This window comes from Lichenostomus cassidix, chromosome 5, assembly GCF_008360975.1.
Source record: "Lichenostomus cassidix isolate B80296 chromosome 5, HeHo_3.0, whole genome shotgun sequence".
Lineage (NCBI taxonomy): Eukaryota > Metazoa > Chordata > Aves > Passeriformes > Meliphagidae > Lichenostomus > Lichenostomus cassidix.
Window position 1 is genome coordinate 34,535,325 of NC_139486.1, and position 14,247 is coordinate 34,549,571.

Consider the following 14,247-nt stretch of genomic DNA (forward strand, 5'->3'; position numbering starts at 1 on the left):
TTTAGGTTGGGAGAAGGTTGTAGTTTGCTTTTTCCTTGATCAGCATCAGAATAAAAATTAAAGCAATGAAGGCCATAAGACCAGTTCTTTGTCACTGTAGAAATCATTGTGACTGCCCAGGGCAAAAACATAATCCTGAAGATAGTGGCAGGGGAAATATATGGAACCAAAACCCAATTTACACCAACTGGAAATATGGTGACAAACACAGCAGATGGCGTTATGTATCTCTGTACAGTGCATACAAGAGTTTATTTTCTTAATTCAGATACTCTTGGAAAGGTGACCGGGGCATGTATTCATTTACTTTTAAAGCCCTCACATATAGGGCTTATGTTTTCCTTTAGCAATGCTGTATCTGCTTCTACATTTTTTCTGTTTATGTGTTGATGTCAAGCTGCAGCACTTAACAAGGCACACAATTTTTGGTTTTGTTTGCTTTAAAGTTTCTTGTCTGTTAATTTGATTCTGGTGGCATATTTTACCTCAGATGAGCCTCATGGTATTATGCCTATCCCACATCCAGTGTGGTGATGATACAGTTGTCTTCAACTGGTCATTGCCCTGGGAATAAGGCAAGAGATGCTTTGAGGCACTGTCTTTGGTCTTCCAGGTTCAAAGTAGGAAGATTTTTATCTCTTATGTTACCTGGAGGGTTGAGGGGGGAGGAACTTAAAAGGATGGAAAAGGAGCTTGATGTAGAGCAGTAAACACAAACTAAATCATAGAAGGAGAGCAGGACAGAAAGGAAAGGTGGCAAACCAAATGCTATGATTATAGGCAGGATTAATATAACACAAATCACAAAGCCAACAAAGCATGTGCTATGACTTAAGTGAATAACATTTAAGTTTTCAGAGCACAGTGTGGCAGTACTGATGCTTTTTGCTCTCCCTTATATCTAATTCTATGGACAGGTAAGTGTGATTTTTTTTAGTTCTTGCAGTGAAGCCTGATTCAATTCAAATTAGAATTTGTGAAGTGGTTAGGAGTCCAAGTACTAGTTAGTAGAACAGATACCCAGTGTCTGAAGCTTGGGTGAAATAATAAATAACAGACTTTTGTCCTTGGCCAGATGATTTTTTTTTTTAAAGGAAAATTGCTTTTGTCTTAAGAGAGAACTGCTCATCTAGATCTTTACAAGAGAATTGCAGCGGTGGGTTGGACTTCTGGTTGTATTGTTTATGTAACAAGCAATAATCTTTTTCAGATTTAAGTATTTTAGTTTATGAAGGGAGTTGAGTGGTCTTGAATATCTAAACTTGTCTCTAAAGATAAATGTATACACTGGTTAGTTATTTGATTAAAATCAATTTAAAAGCAGTTAGTACATTTTTATGATTAAATAGATGTAATTTATTTGGGATGGATGTGGGAGCATGTTCAAAGGTGCACGTAAAAAATAAACATTCACTTCCCATTATTCTTACGGAAAATATCCATGTTGTAGTCTGGAATTCCGTATAATAGGTAAGTTACTCTTTTGACAAATTTCATATAGGAACAAAAATTGAACTGCTTTGAAATGTCCTAACTGAAAACATGGAAGTCTTCACAGCTAACAGTAAAATTTTGGTTTTTGGAAATAAAGATTCTAGCAGTCTACCAAGTAGTCAAATTCTGATGACTTTGGCTTTGCTGACTAGGATTTAAAAAATGCTGACTGAAGCAGTAGACAACTATATCTTGATCTAATGATGATGTAGATTTCAGTATGTCAGTAAGTCTTTGCATTTGAACAAGTCTGAGAGGTTTGAGAAAAAAGAATATTTATTAGATATAAAATTGGGAAGCAAACTGAAAATAACTTAGCTAAGGAAACTGTCAGAGCACCATTTTATTTAGATCCTGAGCCACTTAAGTCTTCTAGGCTTTGTCTGTAAGCTCATCAGCCTGTTGCTTTTGTTGATGCCTTTAACTGTGGGAACATGAGTTTGGACAATGTGAACTGTTACGTGGTTGTCTCTGGATGTGGTGATGAGATATTTTGGTCTTTTGGAACAAGGAAACTTGCTTCGAAGGAAATACATTTGTCTTTTCCTCTCCATGTCAGAATGAAAGTGTTATGTTGGATTTGTGTGCTTGAGTAATATCAGTGTCTTGGGTTTTTTATTGTAACCGGATCCAAATAGAATATTTTTTGGGTGACTTTAATTTGCTAAGAACTTACAGCCCTCTGTTCTTTTTTTTTGGTGTCTGTGTGTGGAGAAGTTAGACATTTATGTTGAGTAGGCAAACATGCTGTTGATTGTATTTCTTGATTTGCAAAGTAATCTTTGGAGTCTCCCATTTGTTCACAACTCGATAAAACGACAGGCTTTAGAGAGACGATATTTTCTTAAGCTTATTCAATGTGATGCTATTAAAAGTATTTCCGAGAATACTCCTGGAGATAAAAGAATGGGAGGGGGAGAGCCACTAGAGTAAATAAAAATGCTAGATGTATCCATATGTATTGAATCTTGAGCATTGAAATTCTTTGTTAGAATTTGTGTGCTGTGAGGAAGCTGTTCCCGTCTCACACAGTTTAAAAAGCATTTATTGATAGGACTTTGGAGCTCAGACATACTATCTCCAGTCACATTTGGACATTTGTGTCATCAACAGCAATGAAAAGTCCTATCAAGTTTCCTACTGAGATGAGTTGAAGATTTTCTGAAAAATCTTTTTATTTAAGCCAACCAAACAAAAAACCTGAACAAAACAACAACAAAACCAAACCAAATCAAAAACAGCAAAACCCAAAAGAAGGAGGCAGAAAACTTTTGTTTTAATGAGAAGCTGTGCTCTGCTTGCCAGGGAGCTAACTTTCAATAGGAAGCCTATATAAATAGGTGGGTAAATTGCAAGCATGACATATCCAAGTCCATTTTGTAGTTTGTGTATAAACAATTGGAAGCAAGTCTTCTGTTTGTTTGCTATTAATCAGGTTTGTTATATCCCATGGCAACAATGCAGCACTTAGAGCAGCAATATAAATGCAGTAAATTTTGACAGATTCAAAGATAAGTTGGGTGAGAGGGAGCTGTAGATATGAGTGTGTAGTATATTCTAACTTCTGTTACTAGAATTTCATTAATTTAAAATTCAGTTTACTTTCCAGGATTTCTGTTCAGTAATGCAAAACCATGAGGAATTTAACCCAACTTCCTTGTCTCTTTTAAGGGCTGGTTGCTCAAAAGATTTTTCTGTAATAATTCATGCACATTTTTGTCCTGAGTAGAGCTTGAAGTGTATTATCCAATAGCTCCATGTTTGCTGTTGACATTTTTTTACTGATGCAGTTAAGAAGGAAATCTTTGTAACCAAGGGTTTTTATTAGTTGTGGGAAGATTCCTCATGTTTTCCACTAGTTTAAATTTTAAGCTTCAGTATCAACTGTTTACTATGCTCTGCATTGAAAACCAAAACATAATTAGCTAAAGCACTCAGTTAAAATCTTAGCTATTGAGGAAAAAGCCCTGACAAGTGAACTTTGTACTTAGGCCTGTGGCAGATGTAATTGAATATTGAGAGAGAGCTGTTGTGTGACTGAGCTCTGGCTCATGCTGTACATGACTTCTGAGCTATGTGGGGGACTGTCTTGTCAGAATGGTGGCTCTGAGCGTGGCTGTGGCATATGCCTGGTTTTGTCTGAAGTGCTTCCCCTGAGGGTAGAAAACTTTATGAAGATATTTTCAATATACCATTATTTTTTTCCTAGTTTCACTGGTTTTAATCATCTAGTTTGAGGGATTTAATCTGCTAAGATTCAAATGCTTCTAAATTGAATTTAAGTGTCTGTGGGTCTGAAGTGAAGCTGGAGCACCATCGTATTGTGTTAATAAAATATTCAAAACCCACTGTATTAGAAGCAGGTTATGTTCTCATGGAAATGGGAAAGATTGGAATCTCTGATCTTGTTAGGCATTTCTTCAGGGACTGCTTGTTATCGTGTATCAGCGGAAGGAAGAGCTGAAAGACATAGAGCTGAGAGGTGTATACAGTTTTTCTTCACATGCTCCGAAGTGGGCTTTTCCTTTTGTTTATGTCAGCTGTTCTTGGAAAATTGCATGCTTTGCATCATGGCATAAGGAGGGTTTTAAGCTAGAAGAAATGGGGTATTTGGCAGGTCATTTCATATGAGATCAGTCTCAAAATCAGGTTCTCTGCATTTGGAACTGGAATATATTGAACCTGGCCTTCAGAGGAAATTACAGTGCTTATCTCTCTGATCAGACTATTGTGAGAGGAGGGCACTGTATAAGCATCACATTGTGAATCAAGTAATTTATCATTTGAGTTATAATCTTTGGCTGCTTTTTTAATTATGTATTTTGTAAGTAAGTCCAAATGGTTTATCTGAGAAGTTAGTTTGCAGTCCTTTGTTTGTACACTGACGCATTTGTTTCTGGCTTGTAGAATAAATCTCTGCCTCACATTCCTTTTATTATTTTCCTAAGTTATAACTTTAGAAGCGTCTCTGGCCACTTCTTTCAGTCTTTGTTTTTCTTTTCAAATAGACATGGGCTTCTCAAAAGAATTTTTTTCAGGATGCTTGGATTATCTCTGTTGTAGCTAAATGTTCTTAAATGCTGATAGGGAATGATTTACTGATGGTTCTGTTTGGGATGGGGAAGAACTGAAGAAGCTGGTTGTTGCAGATTTTGCATGGTTATTCTCTAAGGCAAAAAGAAAGCTTACAGTGTGCTTCTGTTGTGTTAATGGTGGCATCTTGTAAATACAAACTCTTTAATTCAGTACTTCAGTTACAGTACTGTTATGAAAAATGGTATGAGAGACAACTGCATATCTAATATCTGCACTGGTGATACATTAATGTGTAATCACATTTTATATTTTGACACGGATGTAAATTTAGGTGTCTAAATTGATCTATGTAGTAAGTTAATGAATAGAAGCTGTTGCCAATGGGATGAAACAGGAGGAAATTTTGACCTGCTTTTGACGTTTTCTTTAATAGGTAAGTTCAGTTCTACGCTCTACGAGACAGGGGGCTGCGACATGTCACTTGTGAACTTTGAGCCAGCTGCAAGAAGAGCATCCAACATCTGGTGTGTGTGAAGGCCAGTCAAGAGTGATGATTCTTGTCTTACTGCAACCAAATATTTGATGTTAATTTTAAAAGGTTATTTAGTATGGACTTCCAAAAAAATCAGTACAATATATTAACTTTTACTTTTGCAACCTAAGTGGTTTTTACTAGAAGATTGCATTAAATTAAATATTTATCTCAGAAAATGAAGCCTACTATTAGCTTAAGCAGTACACTTCCAAACTGAGAACCTGACAAATGAATTTTTTATTGGCTTATAGAAAGTCTTTGCTAAAGAATTTAACCCAAGTAGGTGGCTGTTGCCCATAATGTCTATTGAGCTTCCAATTGTGAAGCCATTGTAAACTGATAAATTCATTCTCAAGTTCATAGATGGCATCAAACAGTATGTGGAAGTGTTAACATGCTTGAGATTAAAATTTGACTTGCAGTTGAAATAGCCAGCTACGTACTGGAAAGTTCATCTGCTGTTGGAAAGATGCCCTTTCTTCCTCTGAAGGGATAAGAGGCAGAAGAAAGAAAAACAACCCAAAACCTCCTGTGTTTTCCCATATGCCCCCAATCCACATCGATATGTAGAACTGCTCTGAAGCTATTGCGTCATGCTGAATACTATCATTCCTACCATGTGTAGGTGGAATAGCTCTTGGAATTACGGAGTAATGAATATAAAACCTCCCATCTTCAAGTCTTTCTTGTGAGAGTACGCAAGTGCCTGTTGTAGAGTTGAACTTTGACAAAAAGTTCTGCATTCCTTGCACAAAGCTGCCAATTCCTGCCTCTACTGCTTGCATGTTCCAGATGCAATGGCTTTGCTGTTGGCTGCTGTTATGAAGTTGTATGTGCTAATGGAAGGAACAAACTGGCCACTTCAGATAATCAGATCTTGGCTGTAGAGAATACTTGAGTTTCAGTGAAGTAAAATGGATAACAAAGAATGTTTTTATCTTAAGGCAAGGAACTGAAGGAAAGTTGCATAAATTTGATACAAGTCTTACAACCATGTGATTTACATGGAAAACAAACATCCAAAGCTATCCAAAATTGGGGAAAAAAGCAGTGGTTGGATATGGACTCTCATACAGTAAGAGAAATTTCTCTTCATCTCTAGTGAATGGAAAATGCAAAGTCATTTTGCTCTTCTTACCAGAGGTTTAAGTTTATTTAAAGTTAAGTTTTTCAAAAGCAATTTTAGTATCTTGATAAAAACAGTATAGAATTAAGAGATACTGCATGTGAACGCCTAGCAGCCTCTGCATTTCTTTAGAGATGTGGTGTTTGCTTACAAATCAGTAACTAACAGCTTATTTAATATTTTTGTTTCTTCAAGTGGAAGAATTGCTATCATTGTAGTTCTTTTTAGACAATTTAGGGACTGGGTGTTGAGAAAATGATATTAAGGGTAAGATTAAAGAGTCTCCTGGCTTACTTATAGCTACAGAATGTACCACAATACATGAGACTATGTGGCTACTTGTATTTTTAAGTGACTGAAGGAAAAACTTCCAGATATTTAGGTAAAATTTACAAGGAATCAAAATTAATTTGGGATGCTAGAAAATTAGACTGACCTCTGTTGAAATAAAATGTAGTTTATAATCTGAAGTATTTTCCCTATTCTTATAGTGACACGGACTCTCACGTATCGAGTTCTACCTCAGTTCGCTTTTATCCACATGATCTAGTAAGTTTTTCTTACTTATTTTTAAAGCATGCAAAGAATCAGAAGACTATCCAACTCTATAGCACTCATTAATCATTCTGTGTCGTAGTTCTCTATTCTTATGAAGGAATTTTGTCTGGATTAACGAAGAGAAAGTATTTATTATTGTAGTGTCTTCATATATACATAAAATCAATCTTTTAAAACTTAGTTGTTTTCCTCTGTTCTAAAACCTAGCAATTAAAAAAAAACCTCATAGAATTGGATGTTCTAAGATACCTTGTAAAGGTTTCCAGAGATACTGTGTACGATTTGGACAGACTTTTCCTTCTGTAGGTTACTAAGGTTAGCACTCAGCAGAAAGACTAAAGATAGTGTTCTGACCAACAGAAACTTCACTTGAGTAATTTTCCTGAAAGGATTTAGAAATGTGTCATTGGAGTCTGCTGTACAAAATTTAAATTTATATGGAAGGAGTGATTGGGAAAACAAGGCAGAAGCTTACAATGTTTCATACTGCAAATAGGTTTATAATTCCTTAGTTTTGTGATCTCAAAAATTCCGTATTATTATCAAGTCCAGACATACCTTTACTCTTAATTCTGAAGTCATATATTGCTGTGTCATGAAGACAGTGCAAATGGTTGTGATTCTTAAGCTGGGGAACCAAAGAAAAGTATGTTGACGTAGCTAGTGATGTAATCAAGAGGGAAAATTAAATATAGCTTTAGGATTTGGCAGAGGAGCAAGAGACCTCCATTTGCCTGACCATGCTTTTGATCAAGAATGTGCTTTTTAAACTTGGTGTCTGCTAGAGAAACTTTCTGGGCTTTACACAGTCCCCCTTGAAAATGCAGCAGGCTGCATTTAGAAAGCAGGCTGCATTATCTCTTCTGCGCTTTTGGTTTTCCAGTATGGTCCCATTGGAGGGAATGATTCTGTGTAAGGCAAATTTGTGTCTGTAAAAGCTTAGCCCATGTGCCTAAATGGAAGTTTCCACTGGAATTTATTATTAGTGCCATGAATCTTATGCTGATTCTACCTTTTAAGGAATTAAGTTTTTTAAAATTTGTCCAGAAAGGACCTGTTTTCTGACACAGCTTACCTTAAACAGTATGGTTTGTATTTTTGAAATGGCTTTAGAAAGGGAGTGTTCCTGCTTGTTGTTTTCATTAGTGTTTTTCTATAAAGGACAAGCTTGCTAAGCATCATTAAACACTGATGATTTAAGGAGTGATGCAAAAAAATTTTATGCATTAAGAAACTGAATGTTAAACTTAGATAATTGTAGGAAAAAAGCCCCTTCAAACACTAAACCTGTAGTTTTGACGCTTGAAGATGACATGAGTTTTGAAATTTTACTCTTTGCCTTAAACATTTGTGAAGCTTTTTCATTGAATTACATTTGAACAAATATATTGTCTAAGAGTAAAGGGCAGTACATTAAGATGCTTCTTGGCCTGTTAATGAAATTTATAAAGTAGATTAGATGATACATAGATACTGTAGTAGTTTATTGGTGTTGAGTACTCTCCTTAAGTATCTTTTATGGTTGTTAGTATTACTGTGTTTTTCAGGAGAGCTCTCGGCAAACTACAAAATAATTAAGAGACATAGTTGTAAATAGTACTTGACTGGTTAGGACAGAGTTTCTTTTTGGTTCACTTCTGAGTGTATTCTGGATTCAGTGAGTTTGAATTTGACTGCTGGTGCACGCATATGTTGCTTTGTCATGCAAAAAGAACCATTCAGCATGGGTTTGCATGTAGGTTAGCTGACTATAAGAAATGTGTTGTAAATTATTTAAATTAATAATTGGGTTCTTCTTGTAGTGTATGTTGTCTATGTATCAGTTTACTTGTCTTCAAATTTGAAGTTTTCAGGGTAAATGGGATAATGTGCTTGGAAGACACATTCATTTGAAATAAGGCTTATGCTGAAATGCCAGAGAGTTGAGTTGTATGCAAACTGTTATTGCTGTTAGTCCTGTTCATGTGCCATGATAAGGACAGAAAAAGTAAGTAGAAGCCTGTGACAGTGCTTAACATATGATTCCTCAGAAATGAAACTAAAGAGTTGTAGCGATTTTCTTCAAAGCAGTTTTCAGCATAATGCAGTGATTCAATACAAACAAGCTTTTGTTAATACTAACTTTCTTTTAGCTTTCTCTTCCTCAGATCAGGTTGAACAGGCTGCTAACAATGGATACAGATCTGCTGGAGCAGCAAGATATTGACCTGAGCCCTGACCTTCAGGACCACATGCAACCTCAAGAGGAAGCAGCTCAAAAAGTCAAGCAGTACTATCGTTTTTGGATCCTGCCTAAGCTTTGGATTAGCATCAATTTTGATAGATTAACTCTTCTGGCTTTATTTGATAGGTGAGATCCTTATATGTTACCAGACCTCAGAAAGCAAAGATGAAAACAGTTACTAAATTGTGATATAGATAAAACTGTCCTTAGAGAATTGTACTTAGTATACTGTACTCTGAAAAAATGAAAGAATAATACAGAATGTAGTTCTTTCTAAGATAATGAAGGCCGCTCTGCTTTTTTTCTCCAGCAATCAAAAACGGAAAATGGAAACCAAACCTCAATTTGCCTGAGTGGAACAATAACCTATTTGAACCATCAAAAAGAAAGATTTGTTGCCTGTCTTTAAAGCTAGAGCATAGCCTTCTCCAAAAGCTAATAGAAAGGATCTACAATCTGGCATGCACTTAGTGTTTCAGCAAATAGAGAGAATTTGCCTGCTGTTTCAAAGCATTTTTTCAAAGAATCATTTTTACTGTGACTTGTCCCTGCTGCATTTACCTAGAGGAATAAAATTAAGGTGACCCTCCAGTTACCAGCTTTTGGAATACGTAGGGTATTTATATTTTGGTAATGAGCTTCCTTGAGATAAGCAATATAGTAGCGATTCTGTCCAGGGAGGAATACTTACAATCCTGTTCTGAAGCACTAGCAATATCATATGGAATTACCTGTATTCCACTTGGCCTATTTTACCCAAGTGTGAGAGTATTTTCACTTTCTTCATTATAAAATTATGAATGACAGGTTATATACACAGCTAAGTTATCATGCTTGTGTTCTTCATAGGCTTATAATCATCCTGGATAGGCTTTGAATAGGAAGTTATGTTAGGGACCATGCTTCTGGTTGAACATTTGAATTATTTCTAAAATTATCTGCTGAAGTTATCTTCTGTTTAAAATAAAATCCCGTAAGATGCTAACTGGTTTCAGCTGTCATTGATATCCTGGTAGCTCCTAGCTTTGCTAAAGGACAGTATTCTAGTGTAGACTATGGAAGTTCAAATCTCTTCTTAACTACTTTGCTACCAGCAGCATAACCCTTGTTAATTTTTGACCCTGATGGTACTTTTGCAGCATTTTTTTAAACATAGCTTTAAATTCTGTCTTTTTTTTTTTTCCTCTCCCTTTAATACAGGAATCGTGAGATCCTCGAAAACGTATTAGCTGTCATCCTAGCCATTCTAGTTGCATTTCTGGGCTCTGTACTTCTTATAGAGGGCTTTTTCAAGGATATTTGGGTCTTCCAGTTCTGCCTGGTAATAGCCAGTTGTCAGTACTCACTGTTGAAGGTATTTTAATTTCTCTCTTTACTTTCTATGACCAATAGATAAAACTCTGGTTGGGTGTTGCAGGTTAGTTAGAGCTTTAAGGAAAAACATGCATGCTTATCATTTATAAAGAAAGAGTAAACTTGGCCTCATGGAAAGTTTGGTAGATGGTAGTGCAAGGTCACTTCACTAGAATGGTTCTGCATGTGTTTGTTAAACAATCCTTCATTTATTGTTCTCATGCATTTTTTTGTTTTCATAAAGAGGAACACATTCTTACTGGTTGAAAACCAACTACAAACTGAACTTGAAGTTTTATTGGTTTGGGTTTTAATTTTTTTTTGTGTCTACACCTCAGTGCGTTCATGAGAGACAATTATACCTAAGCATATTTTAAATCAGATTATTAGCTTTTGTTAGACCATTGTTAATGGTACATTGGTAATCCAAGAACGACTGGGGTTTTTTTTATGATTTGACTATTGGGATGGAAGTTAGATTTAAAAGTAAAGTTCATACCATTGTTTAAAAAAAACAGTAGAAGTCCTAATAATGAGGGGGTTGGGGATTTTTTTTTAATATAGTTTTGGTTACAGACATATGCTCTTTAAATAGATTTTATGGTTTGCGATATTATGGTATTTAAAGGCTGTAATGTGGCTTAACAATTGTAAAATTAGTTGTAGATATTGTGAGAAGAGTTTTAACTCAAGAAAGTGTGTGTGGGAAGGTAAATGCACTTATCTGTAGATTGGGTAATTTTCTTTTTTTCATTTTGGTTTCAGAGCGTTCAGCCAGATTCTTCTTCCCCTCGACATGTAAGTCATGGGCATGTACCACTGTACTAACCCTGCAGATGCAGAGCTCCCACAGAGAATTTATCATTTTGGTTTCATCTTTTTGGCATTTCTCTTATGTTCCTTCTTATAAGGTACAAAAGGCTAATAGTTGTCTTAGTGTGTGAGAAGGGAACTGATATTTTTTACCCCTGCCATACTCTTTGTATTTAGTAAATCATGTCCTCCTGTTTTGAGCCTAGCTTTTGCTAGGGAGCCATGACATGGTAAGCTTTTTGATGAATCTTTAGTATTCAAGCAATTACATTGAGAAGTATTCTTAATGTTGTAATTTGCTCTGCTGGTATGAACTGACACAGCTTTGATCTTCTGTTCAAGTCTTGTAGATCATTCAGTTGTTCTAATGTGCACACTGCTTTATTTTTTTCACTCTAATAAGCTGCATTTGAAATGCTCTAGTGAGCATTAATATTTGAGCATGGAAATGTTAATGTGCTAGTATTGCACAATATGTTTGTATTCTGTTGTGCATCTACTAGGTTCCCAAGACAAAATATTACCTTTATGCCCTAGATAAGATGAGTAAAGCATTATTCCTCTGTCGCAAGTCATTAATTTTATTTTGCGTAAGAAGTTTGTGTTTTGATAAACACAAATAGCGATTCTGTCCCCCCTCCAGCAGAAGCAGTATCTGAGTCCTAAACTTTAATCCCTTTTTCCTTAAAATTGATTTATTCTCAATTGCTTACAAAGCCTAGTCAGCTTCTCTAGCATTTAGTACTGCAACCAACATAGCATAAAATATAGCTGAGACTCAGGGTATATATAGCTTAGTCTAACTTAATCTAACTGTTGTGTCTGTGTTATATCAAAGCTACAAAAATGACAGACTGGTATCACTGCAGGTCAATGCACTAAGGATTTTATGAAGAAAACTTTAGGATATGGTGAAGTGACAGTACATTAGATGATGACCAGTGATTCATTTTGGTTCGGAAACTATCTTTAGCAGAAGCATAAAAATGACATTTTCCATTAATAATAAACAAATGCTGGTGTTTGTGTTTTTCTTCTTTTTAAACAGGGTCACAATCGTATCATAGCCTATAGTAGGCCTGTATATTTCTGTTTGTGTTGTGGTCTTATTTGGCTCTTGGATTATGGCAGCAGAAACATATCTACAACAAGATTCAGGTTGTATGGAATGGCTTTCACCAACCCATTGCTGCTGCTGTCAGCCAGGGACTTAGTTATAGGTGAGTGGCTTTTTCATGGATTTGAATTGTTTGCTTTACAACAGTAGAATTTTATGGGAACATTTCCCCTTTCTATAGTTTTGCTGTAACAAATGGCAGAGATGCCCTCTACTATGGTTGTTCATAGTATTTTTCATTATCCAATACCTTAGCCCTCTTTTCTTGAACTTTCTTACTTAACTTGGATCTGGCTACACTACCCCATGCTTGGATCTAGCTGCTTAGTACATAAAGAAGCATTTTGGTTTGGACCCTTTTGCACTCTCTGGAGGGGCTTGTGGCAAACAAGTAGGAGTTCTCTTAAGTCAGGTTATTTGTATTTAGCAATTTGGCAGAACAGTACAGACACACTTTTAAAAAAATGTTGTAGACAGATTAAATCTTATTTAATGTGCCTCTTCTCAGAACAGGCTTATCAGCAATACCGAAAATACAATTTTGAGGTACTTCCATTGTTTTCTGAGCAGCATAGTGCATTCAGAATAATGCTGACATTTAACACCATCACCCCCCTAAAACCCAATGCAAAAAACAAGCAACATAAAGCCCAAAACAACAAGTCTTTCCCATGTGTACTTATAAAATTATGAAAACAACAGGTCTGTAAACTCGCCTATAGAAAGGGGAGAGAGAGAAGGACATAAACACTTGAAGACCATCTTATCATGGGAACTTTGTGCATTATTTTAATGGAGCAAAGTTATTTGGGTGATATGTGGATCACTCTCTGGATGGGGTGAGAAAACTTGTAAGAATTCATCTAAACTGAATGCAGTTTGTTCTTCAGCTGTGTCGAAAGACCTCTGCATGAAAGACTACAGCAGTTAAATGTTATGACTGCGTGCCTCCAGACTCTGTTCTGTCCAAGAAGAATGAAAACTTGGTCTCAGTGTGGATTTTTAAAAATATTAATTGGTTAATAAGAATTACTGACTCAGGCATTTTGGGTATTAGTTTTTATTACTTGATTTTAGGAACATCCTGAATTTTATTCCTCATACTGCTTCCCCCTTCAACTTTCTGCCAGTGAATCTGTATTTAAATTTAAATGCCCAGAGGGAAAATGTCGAAGCTGCATATTTATGAACAGAAATTGTCCAGACGTTTTCAAAGGTGCCTTTTGAATAAATTCTTTAGATCTATTCATGTGCTGGCATACTTAGTTCTGTATCAGTAATAGAAAAAGAAATTAAGAGAGAAGATACTTTTGACTCATTCACAATATAAAACTAACTTCATTTTTTGTGATTATGCTCTGTCAATTTTGGAAGTATTTTCTTCCCTTTTCTATCATCTGGAGTCATTGCCATAATGTGTACCCTTATCCCCATAAGATAATGCATAAATGTAAATGTAGGTGGTGTGTCCTACTGTCAAAATGAGCTACTTCTTTTAAAAGTACTTAAGAGTCTTTACCAGTTTTAAAAGATGTGGTAGCATTTTTGCCAGGCTACGTCCATCTTGGGATTAGCTTTTAAAAGTACTGAGTTCAAGAGTTTTAAGTGGGTTTTGATCTTTAGGTTATAGTTTTCTTCTGCGGTACAGCTTCGGCATCATATGTCGTTTATATTTCTTAGCAGTTCTGCCAATAAAAGATCAGACCAGCTCACTCATCTTACAAAAACAAAGCAGAACAAAAAACCCCCAAAAATTAAAAAAAAAAGAACCCAAACCGAACCAAAAACCAAAATGAAAAAACACCAAACAAAACAAACATCAAAAAAAATTCCCCACTAACCTGCACTGCACATCCCATCCTCACCCCATGCAATACCCTTGCCTTTGGAGCAGCTCTTAATGTTGCTGAAGCAGCATTTCAAAAAGCTTTGTGTGTATTGCAGACCAGGCTGGCTGCTGACAAACATACTTTGCTAGGTAAAAATCTCAG

General features: G+C 35.8%; 1 protein-coding gene across 8 annotated transcripts in view; it reads left to right on the plus strand.

Annotated features, from left to right (window-relative positions):
- PCNX1 (pecanex 1) overlaps nucleotides 1-14,247 on the plus strand; it is an 89,722-nt gene that overhangs the window by 38,867 nt on the left and 36,608 nt on the right. For 4 of the 8 annotated variants that reach the window (XM_085062206.1, XM_085062207.1, XM_085062212.1 and 1 more), the window contains 6 exons: nucleotides 4,964-5,054; nucleotides 6,683-6,740; nucleotides 8,882-9,099; nucleotides 10,174-10,327; nucleotides 11,092-11,124; nucleotides 12,188-12,359. In XM_085062206.1, coding sequence (XP_084918332.1) covers nucleotides 4,964-5,054; nucleotides 6,683-6,740; nucleotides 8,882-9,099; nucleotides 10,174-10,327; nucleotides 11,092-11,124; nucleotides 12,188-12,359 — 726 coding nt within the window. The remainder of the gene's footprint in view (nucleotides 1-4,963; nucleotides 5,055-6,682; nucleotides 6,741-8,881; nucleotides 9,100-10,173; nucleotides 10,328-11,091; nucleotides 11,125-12,187; nucleotides 12,360-14,247) is intronic. The other 4 variants (XM_085062209.1, XM_085062213.1, XM_085062210.1 and 1 more) reach the window with 3 other exon arrangements.